Source organism: Erpetoichthys calabaricus, chromosome 17, assembly GCF_900747795.2.
Source record: "Erpetoichthys calabaricus chromosome 17, fErpCal1.3, whole genome shotgun sequence".
NCBI classification, from domain to species: Eukaryota; Metazoa; Chordata; class Cladistia; order Polypteriformes; family Polypteridae; genus Erpetoichthys; species Erpetoichthys calabaricus.
In genome coordinates this window covers 20,766,580-20,786,773 of record NC_041410.2, presented here as the reverse complement: position 1 = coordinate 20,786,773, position 20,194 = coordinate 20,766,580, and the positions used below count along the sequence as shown (strand labels likewise).

The window sequence follows — 20,194 nt, the reverse complement described above, 5'->3', positions numbered from 1 at the left end:
AGTACAAGTGACCTGTATCTAACTAATATGAACGCATCTGTCCTCCGAAACGGCATTCATGCACACTTTGATAAGTTTGTGCACAAGACATCTGCCATCACCAACAACATAGAACATCATGTTTGAAAGACGACTCATGGCGTTAAAGACAACAACATGGACATGCTAGTAGCTAGTCTATGCATCACATTTTGCTCTGGTGGATGGCAAACTGTTCATCAGCTGTACATGATTGGGCCGAGAAGGCAACAAAAGTCAGATGGCTAGCTTTTGCTGGCACATCAGCACTAAGAGCTGTGTAAGTATGAGAAAGGAGCCAGCAATGATGAGACTATGACTGTTGTTACATCTGTAGCTCTCCTCCATTGTTGTTCTGTTGCACTGCCTGTGCTGGCTGATAACAGCAGCGCTCAGGCCATGTGTATAGAATCTGACTATTTTCATTTTTGTCACATGGCCACAAATCGGATACATATCTAATCTAGGACCACATAGTGACTAAAATCTGATTTGAAAACATCAGGTTTCTGTGTGCACACAGCCCTGAAAACATCTGATTTGTGTTGCATTAAGGCAAACACTCAAGATTTGAGTCACTTCCGCCTGATACTGTGAATGTAGCCATAGGGTTTATGTTGGCATGCAATTTACAATTGATGGAAGACTTCATTTTCACTGCAGATGTAGAATTAGAGCACAGATATCCTAAACTTACCTTCTTTGCACTCTCTGGCCCAGCTTCATCAAAACGAAAGCGCACAATGCGGAAATCTTTACAATAAATTATTAACTCAGTGGGGTTGAATTTGAGCTTTTGGTTTGAGATGAGTACTTTCTGCTTCCTCTTTGCATCGTTTACTGTAAAAAAAATAAATAAATATATTGATTACAAACCCATGGGCTCCAAACAGCAATGATAAATTTTAAGAGTAACAGAACAGAAGTATGAGGAACAAAACGGAGAAAATAAACAGAAAAAATGAGCAGAAATATGGCTATTTGCACAAGCACGTGGAGATCTTCAGTAAAAATATGAAGCAAAGCAAACCATAGGTTTAAATTTGACCAGAAGTAAGTAACAGAGAAGCACAAAAGAAAACTTGCTTATACTGGCATAACTACACAAAACTAACCTTTTTTTGAATGAAATTTACCGAACCTTGTCATGCATCCATACATTTCTAGGACTTACTTCTTTCTAGTCTGGGATTAAAGAAAATCCCAGCATAGGTAGGAATCAACAATAGGCCAGTCGAACAAAGGTCACGATCATTCCAACTGGCTCAATTCTAAGTCCACTATCAACTTAAGTTAAGTGACTTATGGAGAATGGGACACGATGCAAACTGCATACACAGATTCCCCATGCGAGACACACTGCCTGGCCAAAAAAAAAGTCGCCACCTGGATTTAACTAAGCAAATAGGTACGAGTCTCTTACTTGATAATTACTGCATGGGCGATTATCTTTCAGCTGGCAACAAGTTATTTAACCCCAACTGGTGCAATGAGTTGCTTCTCATTTATTAAACAACCATGTCGAAAGACACATCTTGTGGTCGTGGAAAAGATGTTAGTCTGTTTGAGAAGGGTCAAATCATTGGCATGCATCAAGCAGAGAAAACATCTAAGGAGATTGCAGAAACTACTAAAATTGGGTTAAGAACTGTCCAACGCATTATTAAAAACTGGAAGGATAGTGGGGACCCATTGTCTTCGAGGAAGAAATGTGGCCGGAAAAAAATCCTGAATGATCGTGATCGGCGATCACTTAAACGTTTGGTGAAATCAAATCGAAGAAAAACAACAGTAGAACTCAGGTCTATGTTTAATAGTGAAAGTAAGAGCATTTCCACACGCACAATGCGAAGGGAACTCAAGGGATTGGGACTGAACAGCTGTGTAGCCATAAGAAAACCACTAATCAGTGAGGCAAACCGGAAAAAAAGGCTTCAATTTACTAGGGAGCTGGACTCTGGAGCAATGGAAGAAGGTCATGTGGTCTGATGAGTCCAGATTTACCCTGTTCCAGAGTGATGGGCGCATCAGGGTAAGAACAGAGGCAGATGAAGTGGTGCACCCATCATGCCTAGTGCCTGCTGTACAAGCCTGTAGGGGCAGTGCTATGATCTGGGGTTGCTGCAGTTGGTCAGGTCTAGGTTTAGCAACAGTATGTGCTCCAAGAATGAGGTCAGCTGACTACCTGAATATACTGAATGACCAGGTTATTCCATCAATGGATTTTTTCTTCCCAGATGGCACGGGCATATTCCAAGATGACAATGCCAGGATTCATCGGGCTCAAATTGTGAAAGAGTGGTTCAGGGAGCATGAGACATCATTTTCACACATGGATTGGCCACCACAGAGTCCAGACCTTAACCCCATTGAGAATCTTTGGGATGTGCTGGAGAAGGCTTTGCGCAGCAGTCAGACTCTACCATCATCAATGCAAGATCTTGGTGAAAAATTAATGCAACACTGGATGGAACTAAATCTTGTGACATTGCAGAAGCTTATCGAAACAATGCCACAGCGAATGCATGCTGTAATTAAAGCTAAAGGCGGTCCAACGAGTGTGTGACCTTTTTTTTTTGGTGGCGACTTTTTTTTTTTGGCCAGGCAATGTATTAAACCTGGGCTCCTGAATTTGTGAGAGCACCATGTCATTCCCTAAACATATTTACTACTGTGCTCTGAGTGCATGAGCAACTAATAAATGGAGAAAAGAAACAAAAATCTACCACTTCCCTATACATCTGCTAGTTCTGGTGTGGGCAACCTGGGCCGAACAGGCAACCCTGTCATCAGCAGCTGTCTCCGGTAACATCTGGGCACTTCCCAAGAGTCCACAGGCCAGAAGAAAGAGATAACTCTTTTAGCACCTCCAGAGCTGCCCCAGTATCTCCAAGCCTGTGGACTGTGCAACTCCTTTGCCTTCACTACTACATGTCCGAACTCTATCAACTATTAAAGAAGGAATCAGCAGTTCTCCTCTGAAGCACCTCTGAGCTTTTTACTCTAACACTGTGATGGCGAGTCTAGCAAAAAATGGAGCATGTGACCATGGCAGAGGGTGGAAGTGTACATTCACTAGTATATTACAAACTTTGCCCCATGATAGCACTACCACTCTCCACCCCAGTAAGTCATTGGTCAATCGCCTGATCACCTTTACTCTCAACTGCTGAGTAAGAACACAGGATACTTCAAGTCTTGTCACTTGGGACAGCTGTTCCCTCTAAACTGCAGAGAGTAAGGCAGTCTTTTTAAGACAGGACTATGAGCTCAGATTTGGAAGTGCTGATTCTTACCCCAATCACATCAGATTAGAACAACATCACACACTATTAGAAACAATGAGACCTGCAGATACTCAAAAATAATGAAGGCTCTAAACATCAGCTGCACCTTGAGGCCCTGTCTATGAAAATAAGAACTGGGAGAAGAGACAATAATCACTTTAAAAAGACTCATACTAACACTAACCCTATAGGAGTGTGAGTTGTGCTAAACAAAGACAGGCACTAATGTCATGCAATAGCAGCCCCAGCTACCCATACTCTGATGCCACTTTGCACAAGATATACGGGGCACACAGTAATAAGTCCTTTCTAAGTGTATAAACTCCCAAGACCTCTTAAAAATCAAGAACTGATAGACGTGTATCCCAGTTTAGATGAAATCTGCACAGACACCGAGTCTAATAAGTAACAAGTAATAGTTATTTATATTAGTTATCACTTCTAAGTAATATTTAGGATGAATTTTAATATGCAACTTCTTATTCAAATCATTATATACACTTCAGTGACCCCCATTAGATTTGCTATATAAAGTAAAAGTTGCAATTGCAGCAACTACAGACACTGCCAATAGCTTCCTATTTTGTATTTCTAACTAAAAAAAGGAGAATATTTCACAGCCAGGACTAAGTTTTCAAGCATGACAGCAATAAAAGAATGAGTCCTTTAGCATGTGCCAGAGTAAAAACAGATTAAGCTCCAGGGGTATCTGATTCCTGCAGAGCTTCTGTCCAGCAAGTCAAATAAAGCGGGTCATCCAAATGTACTCTGCTTAAAGATGATGAATCAGTTAGCCGATATTGTGGTGATGATGATGATGACAGAGGCCAGGAGCCACTCATCATGGACCTCACTTCACGTTATTTGCCTAGATCAGCATTACTTGTTACTCAGAATAACAGAGTGTAACAGCTAAGGCATGAATGACCACATAACGTCAAAGGCCCTTAAGCTATGATGAACTTTTTGGACCCAAGTGAAGAAAATCAAATAGGACAAAGAAGAAAACTTAAACCAATTCATAAACAATTAGTGATGCTTTCCACTGAACAGCCTAAATTCTTTGTGGCATAGATATTAACAAGGTGCTACAAACATTCTGGCCCATGCCAGCTTCGCTGCATGCATTTCCAACAGAAACACACATTCATGCTATGAACTTCTCATTCCACTCCATTTCAAAGGTGCACTTTTAGATGCTGATCTGAGGACTTATGATGGGTTCATACAGTCAGTACTGTCAGGTATAGAGATGTGTGCATTGTGACTTGGCACATAATTATTCTGCTGGAAGTATCCATTTGAAAGAGACTGGACTGTGGCCATAAAAGGAAGGACATGGTCAGGAGTATTGATCAGGTTTGTTGTGGCATACCAATGATATATGATTTATCTTACTGTGTACCAAGAAAATATACCCACACCATTACTCTACTACCACCAGCCTGAATTGTTGATGTAAGGTGGGATGGGTGTATGGATTGTTGCTGTTAATGCCAAATTTTGACCCTACTATCTACAGTTCCAGATTTCTGAAAATGTCCTGTGTTGGTGAGTATGTTCCCACTGTAAACTTGTCTTCCTCTTCTTAAGACTATATGATTACAGCCTGGAATGGACTTCGTCTGCTGTAATCCAACTGTTCTAACACATAGTGCACAACACTGTAAAAAGTGCTGTTATCTGAATATTGGTGGTCTTACAGGTAGCTGTTGCTAGCAATTATCTTCCAATGTGTCTCTTAAGTAGTTTTTTTTGCCCACCCTGCCACTTGCTAGATGTCTTCAGCTTATTGTTCCTCTTTCTGTAAGCTCTAGAGAATACACTGCATAAATCTACCAAGAGTAATGCTGTTTCTAACATGTTGGAACCACCATGTCTTACACCACCAACAATCATACAGCTTTCAATGCCACTTATTGACGATTCTGAAGTCGGGTTTAACAACAAAGTGTGCATGTTATATGCGTTGAGTTCCTTCCACATGGCTGACTGTTTGGAGAAGCAAGCTATTTGCTTTTAAAACGAAGATGCACCTATTAGAATGGCCACAGAATTTAAATCTGTATGTGTGTAGCTACACACACTTCACATTTAATGCAGAATGCATCCACAATGTCTGCTGTCGTGGTGCACAGGGTCAAAAGTCTACACAGTTCAATTATACGGACGTGTACCTGAAGACCAGAATCTGTCTGCCCCCTGATAATTGAAGTATTTAGGGTGCCTCACTTCTAAAATCTGTCAGACGATATTTTGTACCGCCAGAGAGAGACGGAGTGGCGAGTGACCAGCAGACTGTCATATTACTCAGTCCTGAGGTGGAAGATCAAACTGTTCATTAGTGGCCAAACTCTTCAGTACACTAATTTACACCGGGCTCCTCATTGATAATCTGAAATCTCTGCAGACATGAGGTCATTATGGAAGGAAAGGCAGGTTGCAATCTAGTTTTAGACCTTTTCAACAAATACACAATGATTGTTTATTTATAAGAACTTCACACCTGCAGAAAGGGTTGTAATGACTTTAATAAAATGAGTCTATTTCTTCTATTGATCTAATGCAGCTCAGCATCTGAAGTGAAAAAAGGCAGGCTACAAGCTGTGCTGGGCTGATTATATGAAAGCTGCTTAAATTATAGTTAATGTCCGTCTAAAAGATGCTAACTAATACCTGGTTGTTTCTATATGTTATGTATATTTTAATTATGGGGCAGCCCACATGTACAGTGTTCAACACTTCTTTCTGCCTTACCAGCTTTGATTATTGTTTATGTGGAGTTGGCATATATGCCCCTTGTTATCTGGATACTCCAATTTTTCTTATTTCAAAGACATGCATGTTAAATCAACTGGTAAATGTAAACTGGAATGTAGTTAGTGAATGTAGTTCTGTGCATCACTGTTCCCTATAAAATACGGTAGCATAATTATCACTGTAAGAGCCAATCTTAGAAAGGTAGTGTTAAAATCACATAAGTGCCTACTAATTTCAATAGAATAACAGTTTCTCGTAGTTACCTACATTATGGTATAGTAACATGAAATAGAACTTTCTTAGCTATATTTGTATAACGGAGTGTTAATTAAGACAGCTTTTAGGGTGTACTCACACTAGGCCCGTTTGTTCCGTACCGTGCCCAAGTGCGATTGTCTTCCCCTGCTGGCCTACACTCACACTGTGCTTAACCGTCTGGGCCCTGGCCCACTTTCATCATGACCGTAAAGCCAAAACAAGATCTGAACACTGAGTGACAGCATGCATGTTAAAATGATTTTACTTATTTTGTTGTTGTTTTGGAGTCGTGTAGGACAGGATAACACTCTTCCCTCTTACAGATTTATTGTGTGCAGTGCAGTGTTTTGCTGTTAATCAAACTGCACACACTAGAAGATTTTTACAGTGACAAATGAGGTTAAGGGAGGAATTTGCAGCAATTTCTTGCCAACTACAATTCACGTTCATGTGCAAGGTGAGTATAAAGACCTATTTTTAACTCAAATGGTATTGAATGAAATGAGAACTGTCGCATCATTGACGTCATGTCTGATCACACAGTTCCCGAATGCTACTGAACCATGCTCGGGCCCACCTCTTCCAAACAGCCCAAGGCACAGTACAGTTGGCCCGGCATGGAGTGATCACACTAGTCAAATGAAGTAGACATTGGGGGGGGCTGCATGCGGACAAACGTGCTCGGGTTGTGCTAGTGTGAGTACACCCTTAGAAATAGTCTCGCGCTAGAAGAATGGACTGTTAGAATAGTTTGCAAACAGGATATTGGCATACAGTTTTCTGACCATTCCACACGTAATATGACTGTATGACCAAATGTTGAGAGGAATGAAACAAAACTTTCTATATACCAAAGAATTTCTCTTTTCTTTGTAATATCAATTTTTGCTCTATTTTTGTGTGAAATGTTGCCTTAAATTTTACTAAAACTTTTAAAATGAAGATATTTGGATTGTGGAATTATTTGAAAACATGTCATACTCTTGCCTGAACTGTCCTATGAAGCAAGCTAAAAGCTTCATAAGTTTAGTAATGATGACGTTTCTCTAATGCTGCTGGGTCGGCACTTGGCTCCACACAGCCCTGCACCTGGATAAAGAGATTTTAGAAAATTGAAGAATGTTAACCATGGAACAGCTACACGACCAAAATTAAACTGTTTATGTTGAATTGTGAACAGTATGGACTACAAAAGTATTTGTTTAGTGCTACCTAATAGCAAGCAAGGGCCCTTAAAATAATGCATGAGCCATATGTCTGAACAAACTTAAGGTTTCATCAATTAACTATGAAACTCCATATTTTACTTTTAGCACTGCTGGCAGCTTACATGGTGGACTCGCACAACTCAGCATAAACCAATCATACCTTAATTTGCTCTGGGAGACAAACAGCTGTGCTCTGCAGAAGGACCTCATGAAGCCAACACAGGGGTTTCCACAGAAAAACAAGCCAAATAAATATACTAACCGGAATGCTACTGTCAGTATCAAGAACTAAGCATGGACAATTCTTTCTAAGTCTAACATCAACATAAATACAACCACAAAAACTTGGACATATCACGAAAGTACAAATGACAGCAGTGTTTTATAAATAATCTTCCCATTAGCTACTGCGGATCTTAATAAAGCAGCACTGTCTTGCATCTGGCAAGAATCACTCAGCTCAGCGACTTATTTTTTTATTTTTTATTTTTAAAACAAAAGCTCTGCACTAGTGTCAAGGTCTGCCAACACAACAGTCACGAGCTTAGAAAACAAATTCATCTGGGCCACAGGTCTTAACACGCTCAGCTGCTGAATACTTCCAGCGAAACAGTTTTTCCAATTATAAGGTGACACTAATAGGAAAAGTAAATAATCCAGGCAATGCTCAGAATGCATGAGATGTCATACTTCATGATTACACGGTGAGCTCACTTCTGTGGTTGGGCTGACAGGACTACATTTTGACTACAGCGTCAAAATACTGACCAGAGAGTACAAAACCAGTTCTGCCAAAGAAGCAGCCATCATCAATTGCCTGGGCACCTTGGGTACCTCACTAGCTTCCATTAATAACAGGACTGCGAGAGATCCCACTTACTGCACTATACGGTGGGGCGTGTTTGTGTACAGACGTATGTTAAAGTCACTGTCTGTTCTATATGTAGACTGGTACACTGTATGATAGTAAACTCACTAGTTATTTATTTTCCTCTTTTTACTATTACTGACAGAAAAATACATGAATTGTTAGAGATTCTAGTTAGGGTAGATGTGCACCAGGTATGTTCTTCAAGTACATACCTCTTTGATCTGGTTATGGATGTGATGACTCGTGGGATGCAAGACCAGTCCCCCTGGTGCATGCTTTTTGTTGCTGACATTGTGTAATGTAGCACCAGAAAGCAGGAACTGAAGGGGAAGTTAGAAGAATGGAGAAGAGTTTGGAAGATAGAAGACTGAAGATCATTTGGAAGAAGAGAGAATGTATGAGGTTTATTTAGAATTCAGAGGAAAGCTATTGAAAAGAATGGATATGTTTAAATACCTGGGGTCAGTGGTAGCCCGAGATAGAGAACTAGCTGTAGATTTAACCCACCAAATGCAGTGTGGATGGAACAATTAGAAGAAGGTATTACGATTATTGTGTGATCAAAGTTAAAACTGAGATTTTTAAGACCGTGTAAGGCCAGCAATGACGTATGGAGCGAAGACATGGGCAGTAAACAGAGCACAGAAGAAGTTGGATGTGGCAGTCATGAGAATGTTAATGGAATGGAAGTGTGTAGTTACAAAGGAGGACAGAATCAGAAATGAGACAATCAGAGGTACACAAAAGTAGCAAGAATGTCTAAGAAAATGCAAGAAAGTAGGGTAAAGTGGTATGGACATGTGATACAACATTTATTTCTATAGCTCATTTTCATACAGAGGATGTTGCCCAAAGTGCTTTACAAGATGTCCAAGAAGTAGTTACATGCATTATTTATACAAAAAATAAATGCTGCACACTTACATAAGATAGATACATAATTAAGAGTAAATGAGTCCTGACATACATCATAAATTCAGAAAATGAAGCAGAGTGACTCTTATGAATCGCTATAAGCAACTTAACCACAGCCCCACTCACTCCCATCACATAGTGGATCGGGGAAGTCTTATAACTCGAATTAAATGTTAGACTATGAATCCAACAGAGCAGTGGGCTGTGCTGGTCTGGTTTTTGTTTTTTTTTTATCCTGCTACCTCCTTCTTTTGTCATCCGGGTGTCATCCCTGTTCTGCACAGAACCAACTTCAATTCCTTCCACTACATTAAATACACAGATTCAGGTCCCACAAATCCAACTGGATGCACATCCTTAAAGTATCAACCAAGCACTGTACACAATGATTAAAACATTTGCCAGGTTAAATGCCATAATATCCCGTCATATTAAAAAATCCCCAAAAAAATGCGTGGAGTTTGATTTTTAGGTCCATTGTTACTTTCGTGTTTGTTGTGAGGGTCACCTTTTTCCATCTTTGACAAAGGCTCATGAACGATGGCTGTCTCAAATGCTATTCTCAGCTAAACAGCTTTAAATAAAACATCAATTAAACCAAGAAAATGTCAAGTGATTTGATTCTGCATTATCAACAAGAAAAGCTCTCAGATTTTTCCTCCTGGTATTTTACCAAGTTTAAAAGGCCATTTTTAATTGCCTGTACAACACTGACAACACTCTCTTTAGCTTCCTCTGCTAATGCTAACATGCAGATTCACACTTAATCTAAGTATATACTCCCTGACATGACACTAACAACACCAGAAATAAAACTCTTTTTCATCACTTCTTAGGCTGAGGCTCAAAGTGAGGGCTGCCAGAGTTCCATCATGCTTTGTAGATGAACTGATTACCCCCCCCAGTAGGACTATAAGCAACTAAATGGTCTGCTGTGGTAAATTCAGCTGGAAAAAAAATGTGAGGGCACAAGAGAAAAAATCTGCGTGATTTTAATTATCTCCATAATATATGGAAATTGGGTTAGCCACCCTGACAAAATTACTTTTTAAAAACAACCAAAAAAAGGAAACACACTTTAAAGCGACCTTAAGATTAAAACCATCACATATTGCACCTCAAGCTTAACAGTAGTGTAGTTTCTGAAGCAAGTTCTTTTTACTCTTACGGAACTGTCAGCTCTTGAACAATTTTACTGTATAAGCATATTTAATAATTCAGCCGTACGTGCAATGCGCCTCATTTTCCTTCAGTAGTAAAAAAAAAATATAAAATATCCAATTAGTGACAAGATACTATAACCTCTTTTAATTTATATAAAAAATACAAACCCCCAACAACGCGACTACTAACAGTTCCATCCTGCTCTCCTAGTAGCCCTTTAATATGTGGATATGCTAGTGTGCAACAGATCAGTGTGGGCCAGCTGATCGGGGGGCTTTACAGTCTGCAATGTGCGGATGACATGTTGTGGTAACCGTTTTCAGTTTCCCTCCTGGCAGCCTGTCAGAAGATACAAATCAAAAGTATGCTTTCCCCTTGTGTTCAATGGTTAATTTGAGATTCAAGATAAATGAGATAAAAGATAAGAAGTGCTCCTAAGGTATAACTTGCCTTTTGCATTTTAACATTTTTTAAACAAGTGGAGGCACATGGTTTTGATAAGACTGCATTATCAACTAAACTCCAAACCCAAACAAGCCTTCTATTTTGACAAAAGTGCATAAAAAATGAAGCCAACTTCTATGAAGCGTGTTCGAAGTCTCTCTTTCATTGGCTTGCTATTTGTCTTTTTATATTTCTTCTTTGGCTCTTATGATGTATTTATTGATAAACCTAATTAAACTGGATTGAAACTCACACACATGCAAATAATAGAAGGAAACTGAAGCTGTTGGGTGAAAAAAAATCACAATTTAATTTCTTTTCTTTACAAGACTGGGTGGTGCACTAGTAACAGTTTAATCGCTCGTACCTTTAGGTCACAATGGAAATAAATTAAGACTCTGGCCTTATGAGTCTTCATTATACACTTGCCTTTTTGCAGGTTTCCTTTTAATTTAGAGTGGAAGTGATGTGAATATAGTGTAAGACGGGTATGGAGAAGGAGACGGCAATAGATAAAATACACAGGACCCTGATAAAATTACTCACTTTTGACAAGTACTGTCCTCATCACAAATCTGAAATTCTGACTAAAACAGAAGTCCAAATTTGTTTTCTTCCATTAAAAACTAATTGTTTTAGATACTCAATGCTTCCAAACTCCATCCCTCCATTTTCTAACCCACTTTATCTAGAACAGGGTGGCATGGGAGCTTGCTTCCAACTAGCATTAAAACTGAAAAATCGTTAAATGTGCATAGAAGCTTAATTAAATTAAAATAACATATAATTAAATACAGTTATTTGAGGAAAAAAAAGAATATTTTCTTTGTCTTTCTTTTACAGGCCATTCTTACAGAACTTTGATATCAGGTGTACTCTAGAAGTTCACCTGTTACGCTGCTCACAAGGTTTTCAATGGACGCTGTACTTTTTGATATGTCGTGCTTTGTGCTACAAGCCCCCTCTTTTAGGGTTTTATTTCTCTCTTTTTATTCTCTGCTCTATTTCTCCTAAAACCTACCAAATCCCAAGAATGACAGCATAACTTAACCTGAAGGATATTTTTGACATGAGTAAGTATAAAATGTTAAAAGCATTCTCTATGAAGTAGTTGGAACCTGGTGTGTTTAAAACCATTGTGGCTGCGTTTTTTCCAGGGTCTCAAAGTCGAGCAGCTACTGGCTTAGTATGAGTCAAACGCTTACAAATGAAATTTCTCAGACCAATAAAGCTCGTTTTAGTGAAAATTCAAAGCAAAATATTTATTGCACACGCTGAATAAAAGGCAAAAAGGGGAAAAAATGTTTCTTCTGCAAATTTTGCTTTTTCTTGTTAAACTGCAGTTGCTTTCTATATTTAAACATTGTGCTATTTCTCTATGGCAAAATTATATAAGCATTACTTAATATATTCAGTACATTCTATACATACGGCACACTCACTATGGTCAATACAATATTTTATGGGATACGGTTTGAAAACTGTTTGCTCTCCATGCCTTACCAACTGCAAGGCAGATCATAAACCAACATCTGCAGTCACAGGGACAAAAAACAGTTAGAATATTGCATTAAGGTTATAACAGAATCTCCCATAGACTATGCATTAATATACTGGCAAACATTTTAACATAATTAGACTATACTTCTAGCAACTTAACCAAAATAAGTAACAAATGGCTTTTACAACTACCTCATTACTGAATTGCAGCAGAACAGAAGAAGCACAAATGTTTAGGGTTAGCATCAGCACTCGGCCACCTTAATAATATTTTTCTTTCTTTAATGGCACACAGGCAGGCTATTCAGCTTCCTTGTGAACAAAAAAGGGAGTAAGCACTATGGGACTGAACATGCAGCCTTTCTGTTTACAGTAGAGTACCTTAACTCCAATGCCAGGCTCCCCATAATCCTAGGTGGTCAGCACACTCATTCCCATACTTCTACAATGTCAGCTGAAGTCATTATTTCAAGAATACACAGAGTTTTGGTAGGGACTGATCCAGAAATGTGTGCAAAGTCGGACAGATGCATTGATATGTAAATACAAATGTGTGCAATGACAATAAACTGAAAGTGAGAGTGTACCACATTACAAAGCATTTCACAATGCATGATAGAGAGAGATGAAGAAACAGTTAAAGAGATAAGAAATTCAGAGAGAATAAACTGTAGAAATCTTCTTACCAGTCACTATCTGCTCAATGCATGTCAGGGGAATATCATGTTCTCCTAAAAGAAAGCTTTTATACTGGAACTTCTGCAAAAGTAACAGAATTAGTATAAATAATTAGATAATATTTTATTTTAAAGGAATATTCCATTGAAAAAAATACTTTTAAAATGTTACTTAGCCTATGCAGTTTGTAGTGGTGGTTAATAAAAAGGTTTGATCTCAACATGTCTTCTATCCATTCATATAGTCAAAACATGGACAATGTGTGTGTTTTTGGATAAAATATTATTAACAGTTACTTCCTGAAACCTCTGCATAAAATGTCAACAAGAAAGATTCCCACACTGCTGTGCTTCTGAATGAAGATCTGCCTCTCTCACTGAGTTGCTGTTTAAGAATTGAGTCTTCAATTTAAACGCACTGCATTGTGGGAATACCATCTTCCCTGTTGACAGACAGACAGACAGACAGACAATAGGAAATACACGATAGATAGATAGATAGATAGATAGATAGATAGATAGATAGATAGATAGATAGATAGATAGATAGATAGATAGATAGATAGATAGATAGATAGATAGATAGATACTTTATTAATCCCAAGGGGAAATTCACGCAAGGTTTCAGAAAATTACTGTTAATAATATCCTTGCTAAATGGATGGATATCAGGCATGTGAATTATGCTAGTTACGAGTTACGTGAGAATTTTTCTTTTTTCTATGGACATTTTTAAACTGCTGTTGTCAAGAACTGGTCAACATTGGGCCCACTTGAGTTATAGTCAGTGTGTATATTCTCCAAGAAAATATTTTTTTTCATGCCACCACTACAAACTAAATGGGGTAGGTTACATATAAAAATATGTAAAATAATTTTTGGGTGGAGTATTCCTTTAAGGCTGACCAACAAATACAATGATAAAGAAAAATAATTAAACATTTTGGATACATAATACCTCCTAATATAGTGGGTGAGTAATACCAATTGGAAATATCTACATGTGCAAAGTACTGGGTAGGAACACATTTCTGCTTTCATTTGAAACTACAAATATTCAAACTATCAACTTCGTTTTTTACATGTGCAGCAACAAAATTCAAGTGTCAGATTAAAGAACACACATACCACGTGATGCATGACGTCATCAGTAATAAAGGAGATCTTGAAGTTTGTGCAGACCAGTTTCCCCCAGAGATCCTGTTGACTGGTATCTGAGGCAATACATTTTCTTACGAAGTTAACTTCATTAACCACAATTTCTCCTAAAACAAATAACATTTTTTATTAATATTACTGGTCGTTACTGAACAGAAATGTTAAACAAATAAGTGACCAAAAGATAAAATAGCAGAGATCTTTGTTTATACTAGTTGGGTTATTCTTGCTGGAAAATGCCTCTCACGCCTGTTCTTATAGAATGCTTATTATCAGTTCCAACACATTTTCAGACAAAAGGATAAAATATTCTAACAAATGACATGCAAAATTTAAATTATCCAGCCCTATGATGTTCCCTAGATCATTAGAAAGGCACTTTTATACAACAGGCTGCAACAGCCATGGACCGGAGTTAGAAGACTTTGGAAACAGACAAAGGAGACAGTGGTTACAAGTCACATGGGGTTGAAGAACAACATCAAAAGCCCAAAGCTGTTCTTGTAAGGATTAACGGCTTTTGCTGTTTAAATTAATTTAGAAAAGATACCCTTCAGTAATGTCAGGATGACAGCTTATGGCTCTTTGGATACATAATTGTACATCAGAGTCACAAGGCCCTGCTACTTGCCAAAGCAACAGTACAACAGTAAAACACTGAGGCTTATTATAAATAACATTGACATGGCAAAGTTTATATTTATTGACCACGGTAGTAGAAAACGTTATGGAAAGTATGAATGTATACACAGGGTTTCGTAGCCAAACCAACAGTTGAACCTCCTCTTTGTGGTTTAAATTTCGGCAGCACTTCAATATTTCTGCTGCGCATTGTTGACTAAGGGAGGAAGCTGTGTGATTTACAGATTAAACAGCGAGGGGGTTGTAAACGAAATCCCAGCCAAGCCACTGACCTACGGAGGAAACGGAAAACCAAAGTGGTGGTGCATGGAACATTATCCTGCAGCGGGTCATTACAGCAGTTATCAATGACATACATTATGTAAGCCAAAGCTTGCTCATTCCTGCAATCTTAGATATTTGCCGTGTTAGGTCAGGCAGTATTTGAGCAGCGGTCCACAATTCCGCTCTTCAGACATACATTGCTCAGCAATTACTTGATAATCTGCACGAGGACATGATGCATTCTGTAGTCTAACTGTGCATGGAGGATGACAGAAGAGAGGGGCGAACTTATTTCATTTATCATACAGTGGATGCACTTCTTCCTCTTCTTTTTCTTCCTCAGCTATTCACATTTTTATATGGGGGTCATTGTTTTTTTTATTTTTTGGACATCAGGTAGACCGACCAATAAAAATATTCTCTTAAAAAAAAAAAACAATTAACCAAAATGTCATGCAATATCACTGACAAAAGGGTTCTTTCCTGGACTGGATAACCTTCATGAAATCCAAAAAGTATACATTAATTCAAATAAAATGATTTAGACATTTGTGATTACTTGTCTTGTGACCAACACACAAGTCTATCTGGCACATTTTATTTTCATTTAAAAGAACACTCAATTACAAATAATAATAGTCTCCGGGGGTCCCCAAATTAACAAAGCTGTTCAACATCTTTCCAAAATTTATAAAAGAAACAAAAAATAGAAAATGAACAAAGACATCCAAGTGTCATTCAGCTGCTACGATAAGGAGCATGCTTATCAAGAAGGCATCAGTGTAATCCTAGCGATCCACAAAACTGATACTTATTTTCAAATAAAATATGTGCTCTAACTGCTCTAGGGAATTCATTTTCAAATTTTAACTGATAAAAGTGCCTCAAAAACTCAACTGTATAAAAATGCCCAGCACTTTTTTTAAGAATTTTAAATATTTGAATACAAGTAGAAAAGAACACATACTGTGCCATACTAAGAAATTGAGAGGAAGGAAAATGTAATATTTCTTCTAGCATTCTAAAGAGGACTGAAATAGTCCTCCCTTGTTATTTGATTCTAATCCATTCCTGAAAACAGGTCAAAAAAATGTAAAATTGCAGAGCAAGAGACTATTCCCCATTTTTAAATGGGGAAAAAATAATTGATTCTAAAACCATCAGAAAAACTCCAACCAACTTCCTTAAAGATCACGGGAACTCTCATAATCATCAACTCGTGATTTCTCTAAGGTATAAATCAGTTCATTCATCAACTCATCTTTTTATGTTTATTAATTTTATTTGAAGCAAATAACATTCCATACAGTTAAAACTGAACCCAGACCAAGAGAAGGAGAGGAGGGCCAATAACCAGAGCAAATCTTTAAAAGCAGCAAAGAAGGAAGAGTATCCTTATGCTACTGGAGTATATGAACTTCCCCTTGGGATTAATAAAGTATCTATCTATCTACCTAATCAAAAATGTTATTATTAGATCCTGCTGTATTTAAAAAAAAAAAAAGTTCTGAACAGATCCCAGCCCTGAATAAGAAACTCACTTATCCAGGCCTCGGATTTGGGGCAGCTGGAACCTATCCCAGCAGTCATGGGGTAGACGCAGGGCCATCTTAACAGCATCATAGGCTCGCAGGCAAAGCAGTGCACTGAGGTCCCTACCTACACAACCACTCAGCAAGTCACAACATACATAGATTAGCATGGGGCCACTATGCTCTTGGGGCCCCTGGGCAACTGCCCAGCATGCCCATGCGTTGAGATAGCCCAGGGTACAAGGCAGGAACAATAATTACCTAATTAAGAAATTGCTAATAGGATTACTAATGGGACTTATATTCATCATACAAGAAATAAAATGGGTTTTAACCACTAATACAGTGAACCTGCAATAAGTGGTTCTGAAATTTATGTTTATAAAAAAAAAAAAAAAAACTTTTTTCAGGACTTTTCACAGCATTACATAGATATTTACGAATAAATGTATCCACTGCACAAGTATGTTGTAGTAAAGCAAATAAAGGCACAAGGCTAGCAGAAGGAGGCACCACTCCTGCACATTCCTGCATGACTTTCAAAAATTTAATTGGATGAAATTTGCCTTATACAGAAAAAAACAGTCCAAATACCAAATTTGTGGTATAAAAAAAAGAACATTAACAGAGAAAAAATGATTAAAGAAAAGTCAAACAAATGAAAAAATAAATATTTAAATCTCACACGATATCAGTAGATGATGTTCAATTTCAAGTCAACACAGTACAGCAACTCTAACTGAAGCCATTGAGAAAACATTGCACAGACCCTAAAAGATGTGTGTTGAAAGAATATACTTACAGTACGATATACGTCACAACAGACTTCTGACACTTAAAAGCAAATATTCCACAGGTTGTTGTGCCATATGCTGGCTGAATTACTTGTCTGATTTTTTGAAAATAAAGCTACGTGTTAAAAGCTTTGAATCACACGATCTTCTTCAAGCAAGTGTGATGGCTAGCATTTGGGTAGGCGCCTCCACCCAATGTGCGTTTGCCACCCAGAGTGAAGTGTTAAGGTTGGTATCATATGTTAGGAGAAGCAAGAAAAAGAAAAAAGAAAGTTCCTGATCCAACTGTTGCCACAATGAGACTGAACAATCCAAGGATATATGTGTGTGCTTTACTTTCATCAATGTTATGCAAAAGAGAGCAGCAGCACCATCACGACACTTTAATGCAATGTCTTAAAAAGCAAACATGTGGACTGTCAAGTCTAGAAGTTTGTTTCTTCATTTGCATAATCCCTGTACAATAAAATCTGAAGGGACAATGAAAACAATAATAAAACTAACTGCATTTTGCTTACAGCGGTGCCTTTTGGTCTGGGCACTCGTGACCCACAACTGTACACAAGACAAAGGTCGAGTCCTGTGCCTGTTTTTGAATTGGACTTATCGCTCTCTGTTTTTCTGCTGCACTAAGTTCAGTAACAGGATTTGTCCTTTTGAGCCCTTAATGCCATAAAAGCTTTTAAAACGCCTCTTCTCCATTGGAATGCACTTTCCCCTGCTGACGCACCAAGTCTGAGAGCAGAAAAGATTCACTTCACTTCACGTCTATGTACGTTTGCCTAACATTTTTTTTCCACTGAAATAAATACTAGGTGCTGAATATAAATTTACAGACCGGCATCAGTATTTTTATTTCAAGTGAACATTCACTTATATTACAACATATCAAAATAAACAACAAAACTGTTGAGATTGGGGAGCACCACTCTAACCTGGAACAAAAGCACCAAACACATTCTTTATCAAAAAATAAGGATTTATTTACACACCAAAATAAAATAGAGGGACAAGCAAGAAAATAATACAAAACAACAAATTAAAATTGATAACCTTTGGGCTTCATTATTCTGGTTCAAAGGTCTTTGTCTACTGGTTGATCCAGTTACCCATCTTCTTCTTCTTCTTTAGGTTGCTCCTGTTAAGGGTTGCCACAGCGGATCATCTTCTTTCCTATCTTCTTGTCCTCTCCATCTTGCTCTGTTAAACCCATCACCTGCATGTCCTCTCTCACCACGTCCATAAACCTTCGCTTAGGCCTTCCTCTTTTCCTGTTCCCTGGCAGCTCTATCCTTACCATCCTTCTCCCAACTACCCATAATCTACAATATTGCGTCAAGCACCAAACGGCTCATCGTTCATCTCTCAAAAGAATGGACTCTCACTCGCTAAATCTGTCACTCTCTACCTTTATCATATCTGGCCTCACTACCTCACTGCCAGGTCAAGAATTTGCCCAACTTCACCTCCAGAACCCAAGCTCCCAAGCCAAGTGGCTAAGCGATAGCTTTTATTTCATCTTCAGGCTATTCCTGAGTTCAGGAAAGTCCAGTTGCCTTCCCCCAAAATTCACTCAAACTGCTAGAGCTCACCAGCTTCCCTAAACCACAATACCAATTTTAAAGTACATGCACACTTACACATCCCAGCCTTGATTGTCCCATGTAACTGGACACAAGGCTGTCCCCATCAAAGAGGACTACTCTGGGCCGACACCTGAGGTTTGGGAGAATTCTGTGAATTCTTTCTTGAAATCCTATAAACACCTTCTGGTCAGATGACCTTGCAGGTCAGCAGCCTCCACAATAATGGTGAAAAGGCTGAGTAATGGTACATAATGCACATGTTGGGACATCACTGGGGTACCAGGCTGAGATTACCCCATCTTTCCATCTGCAATGAGGTTACCTGATATGCCTTGATCATGTTGACCAGATTGCAGCAGAACTATCAATCTTCTTATATAATACGCTACCATGGCTGTCCGTTTGTCTGTCCAGGACTTCAAATCACCTGTAGCTCGCAAACCATTTGAACTATTGACCTGACATTTGGTACCCATATACTACGTGACGTCTACTATCCACTTTCGGGTGATGATTGACCTCCAAGGATACTCCTCCTTTTATTTTTATTTTATTTTATTGTAGAATCAACTCTCGGCAGCGGTCAGCAGGGCAGCCGTGCGGAGCGTGCGTACGGGTGCCGTTCTCATTCCCTACCATCTTCGCCATCACTTCTCCTACCTCTTCATATCTTAAATCATTCTTGAGGCAGATTGAATGGCACTTAAGTGAAAAATTAAAGAAAACGTACTAAGTAATTGCAACACAAACACTGATTTAATCAGTTTTAACATGAAAAGATGCCAACGAAAGAAGATAAGAAACAGGCCGCTAGGGTGGAGAAAAGAAGAGCTGCTCAGGAAGCAGCAAGCACATCGACCTCTGAGCAAACAAATGCTAAACGTACAGAGAAAGAGGATGAAAACTAGGAATGCTGAAGTCATGTGTATTTACTGCACGTTATTGTGCAGTGTGCCGTTACTGGTTAAAGAATAATGTTGATAAACATTTGCAGCAAGTTATTAAGTAAATCTACAAAGTACATTTTCCTCTCTCAGAAATGTACAATCATACAAATTCCATAAAATAAGGATTAAGATGGGGGGTATTTGGAGTTAATGGGGTGAAATCTTTAGA

At 38.5% G+C, this 20,194-nt stretch overlaps 1 protein-coding gene across 1 annotated transcript in view; it reads right to left on the bottom strand.

The window, feature by feature from the left end:
- Window positions 1–20,194, bottom strand: part of mtmr10 (myotubularin related protein 10) — a 105,839-nt gene that overhangs the window by 50,288 nt on the left and 35,357 nt on the right. The window contains 3 exon segments of the mRNA XM_028823539.2: window positions 716–858; window positions 13,112–13,184; window positions 14,231–14,367. Coding sequence (XP_028679372.2) covers window positions 716–858; window positions 13,112–13,184; window positions 14,231–14,367 — 353 coding nt within the window.